Source organism: Oxyura jamaicensis, chromosome 5 (genome assembly GCF_011077185.1).
Source record: "Oxyura jamaicensis isolate SHBP4307 breed ruddy duck chromosome 5, BPBGC_Ojam_1.0, whole genome shotgun sequence".
Classification (NCBI taxonomy): Eukaryota; Metazoa; Chordata; class Aves; order Anseriformes; family Anatidae; genus Oxyura; species Oxyura jamaicensis.
Window position 1 is genome coordinate 51,441,101 of NC_048897.1, and position 20,749 is coordinate 51,461,849.

At 49.3% G+C, this 20,749-nt stretch overlaps 1 protein-coding gene across 1 annotated transcript; it reads left to right on the forward strand.

Annotated features, from left to right (window-relative positions):
* Window positions 1-442: 442 nt before the first annotated feature.
* On the forward strand, window positions 443-19,750 carry ERO1A (endoplasmic reticulum oxidoreductase 1 alpha). Its single transcript, XM_035328043.1, has 16 exons — window positions 443-597; window positions 6,145-6,264; window positions 7,651-7,734; window positions 9,382-9,420; window positions 9,883-9,959; window positions 10,578-10,651; window positions 11,118-11,238; window positions 11,613-11,650; window positions 12,618-12,629; window positions 13,420-13,446; window positions 13,636-13,728; window positions 15,539-15,785; window positions 16,518-16,587; window positions 16,957-17,043; window positions 17,599-17,732; window positions 19,384-19,750. Exons 1-16 carry the CDS (start codon window positions 490-492, stop codon window positions 19,442-19,444), a joined length of 1,392 nt encoding a protein of 463 aa, XP_035183934.1. The 5' UTR covers window positions 443-489; the 3' UTR covers window positions 19,445-19,750.
* The last annotated feature ends 999 nt before the right edge of the window (window positions 19,751-20,749 follow it).

Below are 20,749 nucleotides of genomic sequence, written 5' to 3' on the forward strand. Positions count from 1 at the left end.
GCCAGGGGAGGTTTAGGTTGGAAATGAGGAGACATTTCTTCTCAGAAGGAGCAGTCAGGCGTTGGGACGGGTTGCCCAGGGAGGTGGTGGAGTCACCGTCCCTGGGGGTGTTCAAGGAGAGGTTGGACGTGGTGCTTAGGGACGTGGGTGACATTGGTGCTAGGGTGACGGTCCCTCAGATGATCTTGGAGGGCTTTTCCAACCTTAATGGTTCTATGACTCTGCCTGGGGATATGGGCATGACTCCTGCCCCCAGCCCCATCCAGCCTGGCGTTGGGCGCTACCAGGGATGAGGCAGCCACAGCTCCTCTGGGCAACCTGTGAGAGCGCCTCAACCCTGTCAACGCGAAACATTTCCGCCTCTTCCTCATCTAACCGGGACATCCGATCTAAAGAAGGCGGCACCCGGCGGCGGGCCCGTCCCCCGGGGGCGGAGGGGGGCAGGGCCGCGGCTTCTTCAGCCCCCGGTGGCCGCGGCGTGGCCGTGAGATGGCGGCGGGCGCCGGGCTGCTGAGGGCGCTGGGCCTCGCTGCCCTGCTGCTGCCCGCCGTGCCCCGCGGGCCCCCCGGTGGTGCGGAGAGCCGCTGCTTCTGCCAGGTGGGCCGGGACCCCCGGCGTGGGGGTGTCCGGAGCGATGGGGGGCTGCTCCGTGTGCCTGCTGCCTTCTTGGGTTCCCTTCTCTGGCAGCGCCGGGGGGGTGCTGCAGCACGGGGGGCGCTTCTGTCTTGGCGGCTTGGGTGCCTCCTGGGGGGTGTTTGGGGGTTTTGTGGTGCTGTGGTGGCTGGGAGCTGCCTCACGCTTTATCCTGTGGGTCTGCTTTACCATCCCTCTGCCATCCAGGTTGTGGGAGGTGTGCCAGTATCCAGGGTTCAGCCTCTCCCAGGGTAAATTCTTCTTGCTGATGTGCTCCTGTTTGGCCTGGTTTGCCTTCTGCTGATGCGTGGTAACGAGAGGATTGTGTGCTCTTCACCATGAGACCACCCCAGGTGGCTTAACTTGGGGGAGCAGGTGCTATGCAGGTGCTTCTCGACTTATTTTTGCATGAGCACATTTGCAAGATTGAGGAGCAAAAGTGGTACAGTGCACTTAGTGCTTTATTTTTATCCTCCTTTAAAAACTGGAGCTGTAAAGTCTACTGTTGTAAAGTCTACTCTTACTGTATTCAAGTTCCAGCGCTTAAACCTGAGTCAGAAGTGGAGAGTGGCAAAAGAGAACATGTAGTTGTGCGCTTGGCTTTGGCTGCTGGGTGGTTCTCCTCACTTCAATTTCACGTGGAAATGGTAGGTGAAATCTGCTGATAGAGCACTGAAATGTGCGCTTTTCAGTGCTTTATCTCTGGAGGGCTTTTGCTTGTGTGTTTCCTGTTTAACAGAGAGGCTTGTCTCGTAAGGATCGAAGTCTGAGTCAGAATGCGGTGTGGCAGGAGAAGCCCTAGCCACTGAAGGAGCTGGCACTGGCATGTTAATGGCTCGCAGGCTTTTTTTCCTTGGGTAGGAAGAACTGGCACTGTCCATTGTACTCCATTGGTTTGTTGCAGCACCCCTCTTGTTTATGGAGTAGCACACGCTTTGGTTTAAGCTCTCAATACAAGTGTGGACAACTTTTCCTGTTGCTTTAGGAAGCGTGTTACGTAGGGTGGAATTTCTCAGCCTCACTAACCACTTAGCCTATTAAAAACACACCTGAGGGCTGCCTTAGTTTTGTTTTTTAAAAATAATTTGCTGATCATGTACAGCACCAAATAAAATACAGGGCAAACCTTAAATGGTTCTACCTTTCTTTGCTTATATGCTTGAAGGCAAGGGTATAGCATCTGGTTTCCTCCTGTGGACCCTCCCTTGCCTCCTTCTGGGCTGTCAGATTAAGAAACTTGATGGAAACCTGGATGGAGGGTACGCAGAAGGGCTTTGACTTGTCCCTCAGCCTGTGTTGGGCAGGTGGCAAGGGCTGCTTTTCGAGTGTTCTTGCTCTAGCAGTGTTTCAGGTGCTGGCAAAAGTGGTCATAATTCCACAACAAGCGTTGCACTCTCCTGTTGTGGAGTTTCTTGCTATTAAGAGCAATGTTCAAGTGCTTTGTTTTTTAAAAAAAAAAAAAAACACTTTAGTTCTTCATTTACTCGTGTTGCTAACCAGTCCTGAAACTTTCATTACCAACATCCAGCTGCTATGAAAAACACTGAAGTTTCACACCCTGTTCCTGCTTTCTGATCCATCTCATTAGCACCGATTAACTCTTCGTGGGAATTCCCTCAGTCTTCAGCCAGCTTATCCCCCACCCAGCTCGACGTGTTCACTGCTGCATCGATGCTTTAGTCAGCCGTGAATCAATTCTCCGTATTCCTAGTAATTATTGCTCATTCGTTGTTTACAGACTGACGTAGCCGTGCTGAGGCTGTGCTGCAGGTGCTCAGCAGACCGGGGTTTGGATCTCAGTTTGTGGTCTGGCAGAGGACAGGTTTCCTTCGGGGGTGTTTTTGTGGTCAGCAGGCTGTCATTAGGGGTGCGTGTGGGCACTGAGAGCTACCTCCTTGTTACCTGAACGGATTTTCAAGCCTCTCTTGACGTTCTTGTCAAATTGCTGCTCACCCACGAGCCTTCGGGGCAGGAATTTGTACCTGGCTCCCTTCTGATCCCTGTGGGGTGGCTGGGAGGTGGCTGCCCAGAGAGCAGGGCCTCTGCAGATCCTCCTTTGCCAACAGGGGCTTGCAGGTGTCATTTGGTGGCTTCTCCCATGTCAGATCTGCTCCCTTCTTTTTTGGGTGAAAGATGGGGAGACAGCGAGGAAGCTCCTGTGGAGGCAGCAGACTTGCCATCCTGCTGGGGCTTGGAAAAGGCAGCTGCTCTTGGAGTTCTGGGTTAAAAGCAGCTCCTTCTCTCCCCCACTGCAGTGTTCCCTTCCTTGTGCTCTGTTCTAGCCACAAGTGGGAGATGAAGGAAAGATTTTGCCCTCTTCCCTGCCCGGCTGTGCAATAGATGGTGGTATACGGGTCAGGGAGAGTACAAGTAAAGGAAGCCCTAAATCTGCAGCTCAGGTGCATTTTTGTGGCACTGAAGGAACCTGAAAGAGGTGAGGAGACCAAAACCAGTGGTGCAGATGGAGCAGACTGGCAGGAGCCCAGGATGGAGGCGAAGGAAGACGAAGCCAAGGCCCAGCCCGAGGATTAAGCAGAGTCCACGTGCGGCAGTTTCCGTCCCATGTTGTGCACCCAAGGCGGGCACACCAGCGCTGAGGGATCGTGGAGAGCCATCCAAATGCCTTCCTCACTGCTTACTCAGCAGCCGGAGCCCTTGGTGTGCGCGTCTGTCCCGGCGGCTCCGTCACATCTCCTCCCGGGGACCAACCCAGCCCTGCCCCTCGTCTCCTGCCAGCCTCCGCCGCCCCGTCCGGGTGGAGCGAAACCCGTGGCTGAGCTCAGGGCTTCACGGGTGCCAGCCAGCGCGTGGCACGTGTTTGCTGCTGGATCCATTTCTGCTGCCCCAGCGCCTGTCCCTTTCACCCTGTATGCAAGAGGGAAGGTCTGGGATGAAGAATGTGCCCTGCCACGCAGGCTTGGTGCTGCCCCCGAGGTGGCTTGGTGCTCTCATCGCAGTCTCTGGGCAGGCTGGGCTCTCGGTGGTCCCTCTGTCCTCCTGCACGTGAGGTTTGGTGGGTTGGGCTGTGCCACCAGGCCTGGCTGAGCTTTCTTTTAGGCTCTCAGCGGCAGAGCAGGGAGGTAAGGAAAGGTACGTGGAGGCTAAAGAAATCACCTGCTTCTGCGTGGGCTGACTGAGCACCTGTGAGGAGGGAGCTTTCCCTCTGATTTGAGCAGAGCTTGGGTTTTCCCCAGTGCTTTCCCCTTGCCTGTGCTACCTGTGCAGGCATGGGTTTGGTGGCGTTGTCTGATCATCCCCCTGCACCGAGCAGCAGGTAGCTGGAGATCCCCAGAAGCTAGCTGGAGACCTCCGAAGGTGACCCCCATCCCCTCCTGAGTGCGGTGAGAGCATTCACGGGGCTTCACCTCGAACTACAATGGTTTGGGCTGGTTCTGGTCGCTGGACCTAGCAAAATCAGTCCTGGTGCAGTCCGTACATGCCACCCCTTTAGTGAGGATGTGCTGGGTGCTTGAACGTCACCTCTTAGAGGGAGGCGATCCCCTTGCAGTGACATAAGTCCGATGTGGCTGCAGAGAGCAGCTGGAGATCCTGCAGATCTCTCTGGAAGCCACTTGTAGGCTGGCCGAAGCACGACCCCATCTGCGAGCTGCCTTCCTCAAAGGCTGTCAGGCTTCCAGGAAACACAGAGATGTGTGGCTTTTTGGTTGCCTGGTCATCTTCATTCTGAAACGGCTTTGAGTTGGGTAACTGGATTAGCCAAACGGGGGCTGTTTGTTTTACAGGGATGACTTAGGTTACTGGAAAGCTTAATTGCTGCGCTGCTCATCTTCAGTCTCATTGCCCTGCAAAACAGAACACAGCACCTGCGCGGGGCTGAGGTGCTGAGCAGCGTGAACACGAGAAGCAGAGGTGAGCCTCCCGGTCACGGTGCCTCGGCACAAACGACTTGCTCAGGCGGAGAAGGGCACGCTGGCACACTCTTCACTCCCTCTTCAACCAGAGTGGTTTAATCTAAAATAACTGATTTTTTTTTTTGGGGGGGGGGGTGGAATAAAAGCTCTGCTCCCTAAACACCGAGTCCCACGTAGGAGCAGGAAGAAACCCGCACGTTCCTTTAAGGTGCTGTGTGTTTAACCCAGGCTGGTGTTTTTTTTTTCCCCTCCCCTTTTTGTTTGCTCTGAAGGCGAGTGCTCGACTTCTGCCTTCCTTCCTGGAAGGAGGGCCGGGAGTTTCGTTGCTGCGGCACTACTCATCGCCGTGGCTTTGCCGAAGTCGGTGTGCACCTCGTACGGAGTTATCTGGGCTCTCCGGGTGTGCGTCAGGCCCTGTGCTTCACGTTTCTCACGTCGCTCTCTTTCCTCTGCACATGACCGTTTTATTTCGCCCTTGTTCCTTGGAGGCTCTCTTGAAGCTTGCGTTTCCTTTCCTGGCTCTGCCTGCCGAGATGCCTGGGACTTGGTTGGTGCCCTTCCTGCGGGAGGAGTGCTGCCTGCTCCTGTCTGCTGCCCCTCGGCTGGCTGAGTGCTCCGTGAGGACAGGGGGAACCCCTTATAAACACATTCTTAGGTCCTGTGCGTCCCCCAGCCTGCATTTTTGGCCTCCCCTGCTTCATAAATCAACATCCCCTGCTTCATAAATCAACAATACCCATTTAAAACAACTGCCATGGTCTTAAAACCCCCCGGTTTATCTGATGCTGCCGGATGGCAGCCTGCCACGTGCTGTATTGCTACATCAACATCCAGGAAAAATCCCCGGCGTGCTGCTGAGAGGGAAGGAGTAGTGTGCTCGCTTCTGGCTGCGGTGATTTCCCCGAGTATGCGTCGGGGTGGCAGGGGAAGCAAAACCTCCTGCTGCCTTGTGCAACGTTCCCGGACAATCTACGTGTCAGAAAGCCATAGCTGAATTTGTGATAGGTTTTTTTTTGTTCACTGCTTGAGTTCTGGGATGATGCAAGAAGTGTTGGCTTCCTGCATCAGATTCACAGCAGGTGTTTTCCTGCCAAGTAGCTTTCAGAGGTGAGGGGGGAGCCTGCTGCAGGCACTGTGGTTCTGATGAAATCCGACAAATGGCCACGGTGCAGTTGGTTGACAGCTTTTGGTTGAGTGCCTGATCTTTGGTGACGTTGTTGATAAAATCCAGCAAGACACTGGGATGGAAGCCTCCGATTTGTGTGGCTGTATCTGATGTGTGGTCAAGGACAGTGGCGTTATCGTGTACGTGACGCAGCCTGGCTGCGTGTCTGCCATCTCTGCTCTCTAACAAGAGTGTCTGATGCCAATTAATCTGTCATCGGTAAATGTTAATGTACCTGCGTGTGTTAGGGGGAAAACATTCATAAATAAGCTGCTTGTCCCCAGGTGCCGATCCTAAAGGGTGCATCAGAAGGAATTCTCTGCCGATTCAGCAGTCAGGCTTAATGGTGTTTAATTCAGGATGGACTTAACTGGATGGCTCACTGATAAAAGGAAAGAAAACTCCAAATCGTTTTACTGCCTGCAGTCCTAAACAGCGCTGACTTGTTCCTCTTTGATTTCTCCTGTCCAACAGGTTACTGGTCACATAGACGATTGCACCTGTGACGTAGAAACCATTGATGCCTTCAACAACTACAAGCTTTTTCCTAGGCTGAACGAACTTCTGGAAAGTGACTATTTTAGATACTACAAAGTAAGTTTCTCGCACCAGAAATGCGTGAATATTTCTCATTCGTTTTTGTGTGCTTTTTTTTAATCTGAATTCTGTGAAAGTTATTGCTGACGTTAAAATCAGACACCCCACTTCAAATCTTGATCTTCACGAATGCAGTCAGCAAGTCTGACTCTCCTGTTATCAGGAGAATCCTAATGTGATACAACTTCCATGTGCAATAAACTGCATGATTTTAAAGATTTTCATATGCATTTTGCCCTCTAAAGAACTTCAGTAGACCAATGAAATGCGTTATTTTGTTGGATTAGGGTTTGGACATGTTAATGACCGGGGATCTAAATTGCGAAATGAGGGTATTCTTTGTCTTTCCATCAATATGGAAAGCCTGGTTTTGTTATCAAGCACTCAGATTAATTGGTTGCTGTTCCTGCAGGGCCATTATTATTAGGTAGATGCAATCTCACCAAATTTGAGTAGAGCCTGTATGACTGAACATGGGGTCTGGTTGGGTGTGGCTGGGTTATGGGGCACTATTTTGCCTGCTGCATACAGGTATTAAACAACAATTAGTACCTTTTTTTCAAAAACAAGTATTCACTCTGCTGTATGAACAGATTAAGAAGTCCCCAACTCCACTGCCCTGCAGATTACAACAGGTCCATGTAAAATCACCAGTGCAGAGCTGCCTCTCCCTACTTCCCCCCCTCTCTCTCACTTCCCCAAGCTTCCTGGTGAAAGCACCAGAAGAAATAATACAGCAAGGATGAGAAGCACAACCTGCACTGATAACCGGGACGTGAGCGATAGCAAACAATCCCATTAGCACCAAGGAATTATTTGTTCCCATCAAGCCCAGAAGTCTTGCACACCAACAGGCCCAGAGCGCAGATGACTTGCCAGCAGAAGACCTGCACGCTGGCCACAAGAGGATGACGGCAAGGCTCCAGCACACCCCCCTACTCCTCTAGCAGGGAGGCATGCTATAGTCATAAGATCTCCAAAACGAGGAGGGAAAATCACTGGGTAGCAAACTTGCCTAAAATTCACTGAGAATGAAGTGAGCAATGCTCTGAGGCCAAAGATTGCTCCCAAAGTTTACCACTGCTCAACAAGAGCATTAAGATGCGATCAGGAATCGGTGGCCCATGTTTCTTGTCTTTGTTGCCACAAACAGCTGTGGCCAGATGCATGGGTACATGCATCTTGGAGAGATGAGTGAATGTTCATGATGGACTGAAATCAAGTCCTTGCTTGAAACCAGTGACACCTTCTGTTGCCCCTTGTACTGCAGAACTTGGCCTTGCACTAGGTTTTGTTACCAGAAGCCCTGCAGTGAGACACCGAAGATACGAGTTGGTAAGCCGTGGTGTGGAAGAACTGTGTAACAGGTTGTGTTCTCTGTAGGTAAACCTAAAGAAGCCTTGTCCTTTTTGGAATGACAACAGTCACTGCGGAATAAGAGACTGTGCTGTAAAACCCTGCCCAAATGTAAGTAAAGAATCCATCCACTTTACTCTTTTTTTTATTCCTGTTAGCCTATGAGCTATTCTGTGACTTGCTGTTTTGCCTGACAAATTCAGCCAGGCCCTTTCCAGGAGTGTCATGAAATGGCTCTTTCAGAGTCCTCTGTTCCCCAGCAGAAAAGCAGACGCCCTTACCACTGCATCCTGGACGGGAGGGTTTTGTTCACGGAGCTAAAAGAATGCCTCTTGACTGCAGGTGTCTGTCCGAAAAGAATGGGAAGAGAAAGCGAGTGAATCACAGTGTGGTTGCTGGGTTGATGGACGTGGTGAAAATGCCACCCGGCCTGGCTTTGTGGGCTGGCACCCAGCAACAGGCTCTTGCAATCTCTCCGTGGGATCTCTGGTTTGTGCCCTAGTGGTGCCCAGGGGTGTGCCATGCTGGGGGAACAGTGAAAAGACCAGCGGTGATCTCAATGGGAGAGGCCTCCTGATCCAATTTGCATGCATTTACCAAGTCATTGTAGCTTCTTTTTATGTATAATTTAAAGCATAACGTGGTGAAACAGATACCTGTCCCTCTCACCTGGTGGCTCTGTGAAACCTGACATAGTGAGGCTGTTGGCTTGGCTGAGAAAAATACCTGAGGTGATATGACACCTTGAAATCTGGTATAGGGGTGTGTGTGAATGTAACATGTTACATAAATTCTGATTATGGATATTAAGTTCATTCATCTTATTCTCCTCTCCCATAAACTGCCCTTCAAAGAAGTCTCCTTTGCTTCACTTGTCTTGAAAAAGCACCTACTGTGGAACAAAACAGGATGAGGATTTGTTTTTTTCCTTATTAAAGGAACCCTAAATTTTGCTTAAATTCTTTAAGTAAAAAAAGCTTTTTAGTAATGATGATGACCAATGCAAAGGATTAATGTTACAATTACATTAACGTTACCTAGACGTTCTTATCTGAAGATTTCACTGTGGTTTTAATTATTTTGACCTGAGACCATTTCATTCTGAAAGTAACAACGAAAAAAAGCTCTCATACCTTGCTTAACTCTTCTTTTTCCTGTGCTACTTGCCATCACAGTATTTCCAAACTGTACCATCACGGAGAAACATTGCCCTGCAGCGCTCATGCGGTGCTTTTTTGCCTTCCTACTGATGGAGGAAACAAGTTGAGAAGAACCTAGGGGCCAGTTGTCTTGTGCACGCTGCTCAGATTGTGTGGGGTGGGGAATAAAGCACTTATGTGGTGGTGGTAGAAGGACTTGGCAACTCCCAGCCCCAACACGTGTCATTCAGGATCTGGAGAGAGGCATCTGCGCTCCTGCCAGGGGTGCCAGCATCACCCAGGATGCCGGACATCAGCTCCCCTGAAGGTTATGTTGGATTCCTCAGCCTTGTGCTTGGGTGAGCAAAACATAACCCGATGTAGCACCCATAAAAGGCTGCTGACCTTTTGAGGAGTGTTGCGAAAAATCGGAATAAAACACCAAGAATATTGCTTAACTTTAGTCCGTGGAGGAGCCAGGAGTTGTTTATGTTGTAAGCTAATCTGGGTGCATTGAATGCCTATTAAGTTCTAGCCACCTTCCTAATCTTTTTCAAACCTTAGACTGAAAGGCTTCATCAGCCTCGCGTGTAGCACATGCTCGATTTTTGTCTTTCAGGATGAAGTTCCTGATGGAATCAGACCTGCAAGTTACAAGGTAGGCTGCTCTGTGTGCACAGTGCTGCTGCTTACGGTACCAATTCTGTGTCACTGCAACTGATAAAGCTGCCTTAATCAGATGAGCAGCGTTTGTTGGGATGCACCTAGTGGCTCAATTTTTTACCCCATCCAAACATTTGGCATGTTACAGAACCTTTGAGGTGATCATCCTGAAGTCAGGTATTTCCCCTCCACAAATGTAGGGCAGTTCAGGAGACTTCTCCAAGACCCCAGGCACAAAATGTTCCTATGGCGGTGTCAGAACCTGCTCCGAGTCCCTGCAACCATCATCACAACCGCATAAGGCTCTGAATATCTGCAGACATCCTGTGGAAATAGAGGGTGGAATGAATCATAAAGATGTTTCTGATGCTTAAACTATTAGTGCCTTAAAGGCTAAACTGGAACAGCAGAAGGAACTGTGTTTTAATCATTCCCACTCCTTTCCTCTTCAACCCAGTACTCAGAAGAAGCCAGTAACCATGCTGAAGAATGTGAAGAGGCCAACAGACTCGGAGCTGTTGATGAATCTTTGAGGTTTGACTTTTTGATCATAGAATGGTTTGGGTTGGAAGGGACCTTAAAGATCATCTAATTCCACTCCCTCTGCCATGGGCAGGGACACCTGCCCCCAGCCCCATCCAGCCTGGCATTGGGCACTGCCAGGGATGGGGCAGCCACAGCTTCTCTGGGCAACCTGTTCCAGTGCCTTTCTGCCCTCTGAATAAAGAATTTCTTCCTCAATTTCTTCCTCTTATCTAATCTAAACCTACCCTCTCTGTTTAAAGCCATCACCCCTTGTCCTATCCCCACACCCCCTGACACAGTCCCTCCCAGCTGTCCTGCAGCCCCTTTAGGCCCTGTCAGGCTGCTGTGAGGTCTCCCCGAATCCTTCTCTTCTCAAGGCTGAACACCCCCAGCTCCCTCAGCCTTTCCCCACAGCAGAGGTGCTACAGCTCCTTGATGATCTTTGTCTTTTCCCCTTGACTTGTCATATTTCCACCGCCTTCTTGTGCTGGTGGCCCAGAGGTGAACACAGCGCTCTGTGTGGGGTCTCACAAGAGTCCCCACCTGGATTTTCCACAGTCCTTGCTTGTCTTGAAGGAACCCTCATGCTGATGCTCTTACATGATGGTCTGTCTTCTTCCTTTGCAGCAAGGAAACCCAGCGGGCGATGCTCCAGTGGACACAGCATGATGACTCTTCAGACAGCTTCTGCGAAGCTGATGGTATGTGGACCTGTTCGATCTGACAGATCTTGTAACGAGACTTAAGCAGTTCAAGTTCTCTGCAGAATTTTCAGGCCCACGTGTAGTGTTTCAGCAAGCCTGTATGCTATTTCTCTCTTCTTCCCTCTCTCCTGTCCTCAGTGTCTTGAAAATGAGGCAAATATTTCTGAAAAGCTTCACTGCTGGTCAAGGTCTCACGGGGTTTGGCAAGCAGCTTGGGTGGAGCGTGCTCAGAGTTTGCTTTGCCATCTGTGGTCTTGCACGCTGCTAGTCCTGAAGGCCGGAGAGCTGCACCCTGCTGGGTTGATGCACAGCACATCCTATGCACCTGCCTGTCTGGGGAGGGATGAGCTGGTCTCTGTGCTGGCGAGACCATTCGGGGTATGAAGGGGTGGCTGGTTCAGCGTAGGAAGATGTCACTCTCCTTCAGAAGCTTTTGTCACTGACCCAGCACTCTGCTTCGCAGACATCCACTCTCCTGATGCAGAGTACGTGGACTTGCTCCTGAATCCTGAGCGCTACACTGGCTACAAAGGACCAGATGCCTGGAAGATATGGAACAGTATTTATGAAGAAAACTGCTTCAAGTAGGTGCTTTGGGATGCAGGTGCCCCAAGTCGTCAGGCACCAAGTGCTGACTCCTGTGGCGGGGCTGCGTGTGCTCCAACTGCTCCGTTAATCCCTGTCTTCACAGCTTTGCTGCACCGCTTGCGCACTGTGGGCTGCCAGAGCAGGGGACAAGCCATGTGGTTGCCCTGTGAACCCCCGGTGGCTGTTTTTTCTTTAGGAAAAAAATAGAAAAACAAGTTTCCCTCTATCCCTTTCCTGTTGGAACAAAACTAAAGCAGAGGAGGATGTCTGAGATCTCCTTAAGCTATTTGACTGAGGAGAAGTAGTTTCTTCTGTGTTTCTGCACAGCAAGCTGTCACATATTTACTTCATTTTTTTTTTTTCCTCTTAGGCCTCAGAATGTAAAAAGACCTTTGGCGTCTGGTAGAGGTGAGGCATTTATTCATCTTGCTAAGTGGCTTGGTAGTGTGCTGGTCCGAGCTACAGAAGCAGCAAATGCTGTGTGAGCTGCTACTCCTGGATGATCAATGTTACAGCTCTTGATCAAGTCTGGAATTCAATGGCTAATTCAGGGGTACCTGGAAGGATGGCTCTCTAGCATCCATCACAGAGAAAGTTTGATTCTGCGTTCCTGGAAGAAATGTGGGTTTTGGAGAGGCTGGGAACAGGACTGATCCCTGGGTTCTTCCTTGGTCCCTGGTTTCTGTACTCAGCGATGCAGCATCCTTTCATCCATGAGGGACTGAAAAAAGATCCCGGTAGGGTTCCTCTGTGGAGTCCATTTAGTAAGAGGAATTCTGCCGTAGAAACTAAGACTAGATGGTACAAATGGAAGTAGGGAAGGGTTTCAGGAGCATACCGAGAGCTTCTTGCCTAAGACCCAAGTCTACTAAGACTCCATGTCTCTTGATGCCCCATCTTTCCCAGACATCCAGAACATCATCAGCCTCTCTCCTCCTTTTTTTTTGACCTGAACACCACTCCAGGTGTTCAAAAAACCAGTCTCTGGATTTTTTCTGTGTAGGTGCTTTGTCCGCTCCTTTGACCCTTGTGCATGTTTTAGGCACAGCACTGGTGAAGGAAATGGGCAATGCCCTTGAAAATATTAGTGCTTCCCTTGATGACTTCTGTTGCGTGGGGCACGATGTAAATGGAAATAACACGGGTACCTCGAGCATAGAGGGAAGAATTGCTGTCCTGCAGGTGAGAAAGCAAGAGGACATGAAAACAGGATCTGACCTGATACCTGTCAGAGCTGATGCAAGTGACTAGTGCACTGCAGGAAGCAGGGATGGGGTTTTGGAGCAGTCTTAGTGTTTGTGCTTTGGAGTTTAACTTTAGTCATGTGTAACTGATCTCTCTTCTCTTCCCCCACCACTCGTGCTTTTCTCATCAGGAGATGATGGAGGTGAGTGGCACTCTGTTTTTACTGATAACAGACGCAGATGTGAAGTCTTTATTGTGCTATCATGAGCTGTAGAATTTGCTAATGCACCTGCTTAGCAGAACCATAATTCAGGTAAAAACAGGAGCTGTCCAAAATCCTGTATTCAGGACTGGGCCCTGGAGCTATCTGCTCCCTGCAGCGTTGGGCCTCTGTACGTGACATCTTCCATGTCTCTGAACTATCTCCAAATTGTTTCTATTCTCCAGGTTATTCTCAAGTAGCAGGGATTAATGTGAAGCACTGGTTTATGTGATTGTACGCTTAAATATAAAAAAATGTAACAAAAAAACCCTCTCCTTACCCTCACCAGAGAAGAAGAGCGACCTCTGGTCCTTGTTTTTTCCCCTAGGTCATGGTGTTCTGAAATGACTTTGCCTTCCACTGCTGAGATAGGTGGGAAAGCCCATGTGCTTTGTCTGTCTGGTGCCACCACAGTTAGAGGCATCGTTCAGAGGGGCGGGGAGGAAAGTTTTTGGGTTCTAATGCCCGTCTTCGTGCTTCTGCAAACTGTACCGAGCAGAGTTCCTCTGGGGTCTGGCCCAGAGGTGGTTTCAGGGCAGCAGGCTTGGCCGTGGGGACAGCCCTCCCTGGCTGCAGAGGGGAGGGTACAGCCCTGTCCTGTTAGCATGTCATCCCGCTGTCCTCTGAAAGCTGTGTCCAGAGAAGTGCTGTAAAACATGACAGTTCTTAAAGCCCTCCTGCTGCTGCAAGGCGCCTCTAACTGATGTGCTCTTTCTCCTTTTGTTTCCAGGACATATGTTTTACAAGTGGCTGAAAGGTAATCCTTCTCATAATCCTTTTTTCTAAACTCGGTCGCTTTTCTTGGGATGAATGTGAAATGGCTGGGGAGTGGGTGGGAGCTGCTTGCCGCTCTCAGGCTGGGTTAGATTTCTCTCTGACAGCCAGGAGAGGGAAAATCCAGTGCATGGAATGCTTTCAGTATCTTAAAATGCCCATTTCTTTTCAGGTGTCTGCGTAGAGAAGCGTGCTTTCTACAAACTCATTTCTGGTCTCCACGCAAGCATCAACATTCATTTGAGCGCCAGGTACCTCTTACAAGGTAACTGCCACCTTCTGTCTTAACTCTTCTGTGTCAGCCCTAAATTGACGCTGGCGTTTGCTTCTGTGGCTCTGCTAAACACCACTTGCAGCCCATTCCAGCAGGGTTCAGGCCTACTTTGGCGCTCATCCTTTCTCTCCCTCAGCACACAGCTTGTGTAACAGAATCAGGAATGCGGTTACCGCATGCGTTCAGGTCTGAAAATGGCTGGACTGTGTGTCCTGTACCGAGACTTCCAGCACGTATGCCTTTTATTCTTCCTCCAAGGTTATTTTGGAGTGGGTTTAATTGCATATCAAGGCTGTCTCTTGCTAGCCTGTTTTTATGACAGTTTAGCAACAATCTCACCTAGACTGTGAAATGCTTGGCTGCGCTTTTCCAAGACTCCAGAGCCATTTCCATTTTTTTGCATGCCTTTTGTCCACAGGTATCTGAAGGATCTAAATTTCAGTGCTCAGGCTGGAAATCTAGGGTGATGTGAGAACATGATTTATGTGTCTCACATGGCCAAGGAATGTGGCATGTTTGTGTGGTGTGGGATGCGGGCTCTGACTTCCCAAAGGATTTAGTCACAGTAGTTTACAGTAGTATCTGTAGACCCAGTCTACCAGCTTTATCCTAGTAAAGCTTACAAAAAAATCAAGTACAGAAGATTGTGATAGCTGTTAGAATTTGGATAACTAACTTCATTTTAAGTGTCTACAGCCTACCTATGCCTCACCCTGATCTAAGCTGGACAGTGTTAGAGCTGAGAGGGTAATGAGAAACATCAAAGGCAAGAGAAGCTGGAACTCTGCAGGGAAGATTAGGAAAACAAGGTGTCTATAGAGAGCAAAATAAGTGTCTTTGGAGTATGTAGAAAGGGATGGCTTCTGTTGGTGAAAAGCTACAGAAGATCTCTGCTCTGAGGAGGTGGTCCTTGGCTCTGCTTGAATCCTTGCAGAGACTCCAGGTATGATCTTGCAGGGAGCCTGCCTCAGCTCAGAGTTAAAGTCCTTTCCTGCTACCCTGGTTATCTGTGATTTAGAAGATCCTCTGAAGTTTCTCTCCCCTTTTATTTTCTCACTTATACACATCAGCAACTGTACCATATCTTACTCCCACTGCATACTCTATATAACCTTAAGCACACAATAGGACAGGCAAACGTTCTTTGTGTGAGCCTGATAAGAGGAAATAGCGATCAATCTCCTCTGATCCTTGGTTACTTTTTTCCTTTCACGTTTCCCCAGTAGAAGCAATGTTCTTAAGGTTTCTGGGCTCGTTAGGGAGCCTTTCAACCTCTGACTCCCCTGTTGTTTCCCAGCGCAATGTGATCAGGAGGCCTCTGTCTGCCTCGGCAGATGCTTGGAGCAAAGCAGGGGGACTGCTGAGTTCTGCAGCAAGTTGGTGGCTTTTGAGGGCAGGAGTGAAGGGACCTTCACAGCCTGTCTGGTAATGCCAGCCTGCCTTCTTCGTGTGCATACAAATGCTGAACTAACTCCAGCTTATGCAGAACTGCTTTCGACTTAAATGTCAGGAAGCTCTTCAGCTGACTTGACTCTGCTTAAAATGCACAGCCTCTGTTTTTAGCTTTGGCCTGCTTTAAACCAATTGGCTGAAATCTGCAGGAGTTCTGCATTTCTTAGGGTTTGGTTTAAAAGCATGTCTCTCTTGACTCTTGAACAATTGGGGTTAGTGGAAGGGCGGTGACTGTTACAAAGCTGGATCTCCTTGGTTGGAGATGCATTTCACTGTTTGTTTGGGACAGTGGGAAGCGGTGAACTAGAACTATACCCATCCACCTCACTTTGTGTTTTTTTGCTCTCAGATACATGGTCAGAGAAGAAATGGGGCCCCAATGTTACAGAGTTCCAGCAGAGATTTGATGAAGTCCTCACCAGAGGGGAAGGCCCCAGAAGACTCAAGAACCTGTATTTTCTCTACCTGATAGAGCTACGGGCTCTGTCCAAAGTGTTGCCGTTCTTTGAGCGCCCAGGTTTCCAGCTGTACACAGCGAACAAAAGTCGCGATGCGGAAATCAAAAACCTGCTGCTGGAAGTTCTCCATCTGGCCAAGTAATTACCCTCAGTACCTGGGGAGAGTGGCTCTTTCAGCCCTGGCATCTCTTAGCCTTTCACTTAAAGTGCCTAGAAAGGCAGGTTCTGGGGTCTTTCTTGTAGTGGGATAGCGTGATTTGGGTAGCGTGGTTGGGATTGCATCGGTATCTGCATTAAAATAGCAAAACGAGCTAATTGAGCCCACAGTTTAATAGCTTAGGCAGCCTTTTGGGTTTAGCAGAACTGAATTTAATAACCGCCTACATGTCAGCCCTGAAATTGGCTACCTGTTTGAGTCATCGGTGCAATACCAGGCCTGGCTTCATGTTTTTATCTAGAAAAAATCCTACACATGTTGGTAATAGAGGCTTGGACAGAGGTTTGAGCACAAGGCATGGAAGGTACCAGAACCAGATGGAGTGGGTGTCTCCTAAGATGACTGATGTTTGAATTTTTCTCTTCACACTCCCATGCCTTCAGTGCTTACGTCTGTTAGGAAACAGACTACAATTGCTTAGAAACCACAGAGCAATTGCTGGAAGTGTCTCCAAGGTGAGATGCAAGTTAAAAATTGAAAGCCTTCAGGAGATCTAAGAAACAAACAGCTTGCACTTAAAACACATCTAGAGATGTTCAGTGTCTAACACCTATCAGTTTCACTCTCATACCTAACCAGATACTTCTGTGAATCTGAATTTAAGTCATACAAACGAGCCATAGGGAGCTAAAACTCTTTTTATTCTATTTCAGGTCTTTTCCACTGCATTTTGATGAGAACTCATTCTTTGCAGGGAATAAAAAGGAAGCTGCTAAGCTAAAGGTAAACTAAAGGTTGTCCAGCCCTTCCCTTTGGGGCACTTTCTCCCTAAACAGTGCTTCATGTGTGTCTGGAATAATGCTAGATCTGAAAGGGACTCAGCTATGCTCAGGGTGCTGGATCAGGTATTTCCAGCTCACTTTGGTTTTCTGGGTGGTTCGGTACTTGTTGGGAGCTCCAGGTTGTAGGGTGTACGTTAAGGAGAGTGGCCTGAGGGTCCCACTTCAGGAAGCATTTGAAGCTAAATTTGGTGAAACTTAGTTGGAGGAGTCCAGAATTAATGCATTATTGGATTTGAATTAATGAATTAATACGTGGAAGAAGTCCTAACTCGCATGTAAATGTGATCAATTTAAATATCTTTTCCCCTAGGAGGAATTCAGGCTACACTTCAAGAATATTACCAGGATAATGGACTGCGTTGGCTGCTTCAAATGTCGCCTGTGGGGGAAGTTGCAGGTAAGCTTTGTCAGCAGTCTGGGGCACGTCTGGAAGCACCTCCCTTGGTGGGACTGCTCAGATGCAGCTCTTAGATACCCATCAGCTCCCAGATACGGATCAGGGCTGCTTCGGTTTTTACCGGGGCCCAGTCAGCAGGAAGCAGTGTGCTGCTGATTCCAGCTTGCTGGGCCTGATGGGAGCTGTGTGTTGCCTTTGCAGCTGAAAACCAGGTTAATGTGCTGCAGCTGAGAGTCTGGGGGAGTGGAGGGGGCGTGTAGAGCCTCTGGCAAACAACTGGGGGTTCAGCAAGATCCGCACTGCAGCTTGTGTGGTCAGACCTAGGCAGGAAGCCTGTGTTGGGCAGCTCTGCTATCAAAATAATTCTAAATAAACAAAGCATCCTGGCTCTGTTCTGCTTCCCTCTCTTCACTGTGCTAAGTGCAATCTAAGTCTTGCCCTGTGAAGTTGATGTCAACAGGAACCTTTGCAAACATGAAGGGAAGTAGAGCTGAACTTGTGAGTCGGGCTCTGGGTATCTCCCCTGTATTAACTGATGTTGTTTGTCATGCACAGACACAAGGCTTGGGCACAGTGCTGAAGATCCTGTTTTCTGAAAACCTGATAGGAAAGATACCCGAAAGCGGTCCTTCCTATGGATTCCGGCTGACAAGACAAGAAATTGTTGCACTATTTAATGCTTTTGGAAGGTCAGTGAGAGAACTTTTCTCCAGTCTTACATGTGCTGCTGTGTTACATCCCTTTTAAGCTTAACAGTTGATTTTCATCACCAATATTGGTGTCAATTCCTGTTCTGATCATACTTCCTTATCAAGAAGCTCTCTAAGGTCAGAGGATGTTCATGTGGAAGTGCAACAGGTAGAACAATTTAAAACAACTTGTATTTCTGTAAGGAATTCAAGGAAGTGCTTGAATTAAGACACAAAGAACTTGGTGTTTTTTAAGAAGCTCTGCGACTCTGTCCTGTGAGCACACTGTCCCAAACAAAGGTTGCTCTTCTTACCTGTTCTGTGTCCACTTCAGACTCTCCTTCAAGCACTGAACTCCCACCAGTTTGTTCCCAGGTCTGTTTGCAGCTGTTGGACTTGTCAGGAAGCCATCAGCGCAGCCCTTGTGGGGAGCTGGGTTAGGTTTTCGGCAGAAAAGGGTAACAAAAGGGTAACGAGGCCTTCAGGAGAGAGGGGAGGTTGCTTTGGCTATACATTACTGCTTAGTGGTGTTGACAGACCTGGGGTTTCTGGCAAGCAGATTTTTAAAGGATTCTTCAGTCGATGTTGCTGCCAGTACTAAAGCTCAGCGGTCCTGATTTGTCTCACTGGGGAATTGTATCTTCTCCAGTGTGAATCAGCAGCAACAGGGAATGCCTGATGTGTATCAAAGTCTGGAGAACCCCAAAATATTCCCTTATCCGGGGATGTGATGGTCCCCCCTCCCTGCTCAAGTTCCCTCCTGAGCACAGCTGCTGTGTGCTCCTTAGATGAGAGGAGCTGGGATTCGTTCTGCCTTTGTATTGCCATGTTGGCACGGCCTCTGGAAAAGTCTGCATGCAGGAACCCTCCAGACCCTCTAAAAGTGTTTTCAGAGGAAGCCGAGGGCTGGCAGGCAAAGAACCTTTTTCTTTCTTCCCCTTCCCCCTCTGCTGCCCTGCTAAAACTTTTTTTCTGTATGTTCTGTGTGAAAAGACTGAAGCCAGGCAGTTTTCCTCTCAGCTCTTATTCCAGCCTCCCATCCTACCTCTGTGGATGAGGAGAGCCTTTTAAAGCAGTCCTGCATCTTTGCTTTTTGTTTAGAACGGATTTGGATTATTCAAAATGTTCAAAACCTTCTTAAAAGAGAGGGCAGTGCTGGCTATGGAAGGCTGGCCTTCTATCTAAGGAGGAGAAGGTTGTGGGCCTTATCCTCTGAGGAGCCCAATCCAGCACTTACTGATGCCGATGCTCCAGGGGCAAAATGTATTCAGCAAGAAAAGGAGGTAGGGGACCAGAAAAAAGCCTTTGGAAGAAACAAGCTTATACCACAAGGAGACTCAGCGACCTGCCTGCATGGCTGGTAATATTATGGTCTGTTTCTTGACCTCTGGTTAATGGGTTTGTCTGATTGCTGCTGAGCTCTATAACATCCTGTTCCACTGTGTCTCTCAGTAACAGAACCTCACGTCTGTTTGCTTTAAAAAGTCTGCAAAATTAGTTAAGAGCCTGGCTGAACCAGAGCCTAATTTAGCTGAATTTCTAAATTCTCTCTTCCCAAGAGCTGCTTGAAGGTTTTCTTGATGGCAGTCACTTCTTGATTATGATGCATATGTTGCTCTAATGTTTTTCCTCTTGCTTTCCTTGCACCCAGGGTTTCAACAAGCGTTAGAGAATTGGAAAACTTCAGGAACATCTTGCGGAATATGCAATGAATTCACTAGAGCGAGAGACTGAAGTTTTATTCATGTTCTGGGTTCTTTAAAAGCAGACAAATGCCATAATTCCATTACACTCCTGACCACTGCCAGGGGCATGCCACTTGCTGGGCCTCCTGTTCCAAAGCTGATTGTCTGTAAGCTGCTGATGCCAAATCTTTTGTACAAAAAAGAAACAAGATACTATTTTGTATAGAGGTGGGGACTACCTGTAAAGTTTTATTTTATATATTGGGAAATTATGCTGAATAACTGCTTTAAATATTGTTGAATAAATCTGGTGGAAATCCCTTGTCTGTCCTATGTTTCTTGCAACCCTGGTGGAAAAATGGTGTCTACCCTGTGATGTTGCTCCTGGCCCCAGCATTTGTTACTGATGTGCCTTGACTCACACCTACGTGCCCAGCTTGTGAGTGGTGTCCTTGTGGTTCCCCACAGCCACTCCCTGGGTTTGGACAGCGCGAGGTGAGTTGCTGTAGCAGCTCTGAGCTGCTGGTTTTTGTCCCGTGCTGTTCCGTGTCCTCCTGGGCTGAGCAGATGGCGCTTCGGGCTCGTGCTGCAGGGGGAGCAGTGCTCGCACTGTACAAAGGGTGCGGGGGAGCTGAAGCCACAGCAGCGGTACACCAAAGGAAGCCTGCAGCCTGCCATTTGGCCAGCCCTGGGCCTCCATCTTGGGTAAAAACAGGCAGGAGAGGAGGAGAAAGTGCACCTCTAAGGAGGGGGCCGGGGGTTTTGTTCCCTTACATGAAAAAGGAGAGGGGGGGCATGCACTGAGGCAAGTGCAGGGCAAGCACAGCCCTCCCTTCCCAGCTCTGGTGCCAGGAACCAGAGCTGTGACAGCAACCAGGGCTTCATGAGAGGGGGCCAGATGGACCCACCACTCCATCTGAGTTAGGGTCAGGGGCCACCAAAGGTCAGCCCACCTCTGCAACCCCCTGAGCTAGGCACTGCCAGGAGCTGAGTTATGGCCTCTCTCCTGGAGCAAGTGCTGGGGCCCTTTGGCTTTCCTCTCCCCAGCCTGCTAAGCCCAGTTTGCCCTAATTCATCTCACGCTGGTACCTGGGCAGGGCTAAAAAGGGAAAGGATGTACCCGCTGTACAGCTGCTGCTCCTCAGAGGCTGGTGCAGAATTGAATTTGGCCGCTCCAAGGACAAGAAGCTGGGGAAGCAGGACAGAGCTGCTGTGACTGAGCAGGGGCCGGGTCCTCCCTCCCCTCCCAGGCCCGGCACAGCCCCCAGGGTGCAGTAGGGGGCAAGCCTGATCCCATAACTTCGTGACAGGGCCAAGGAGAGGCTTGTGGTT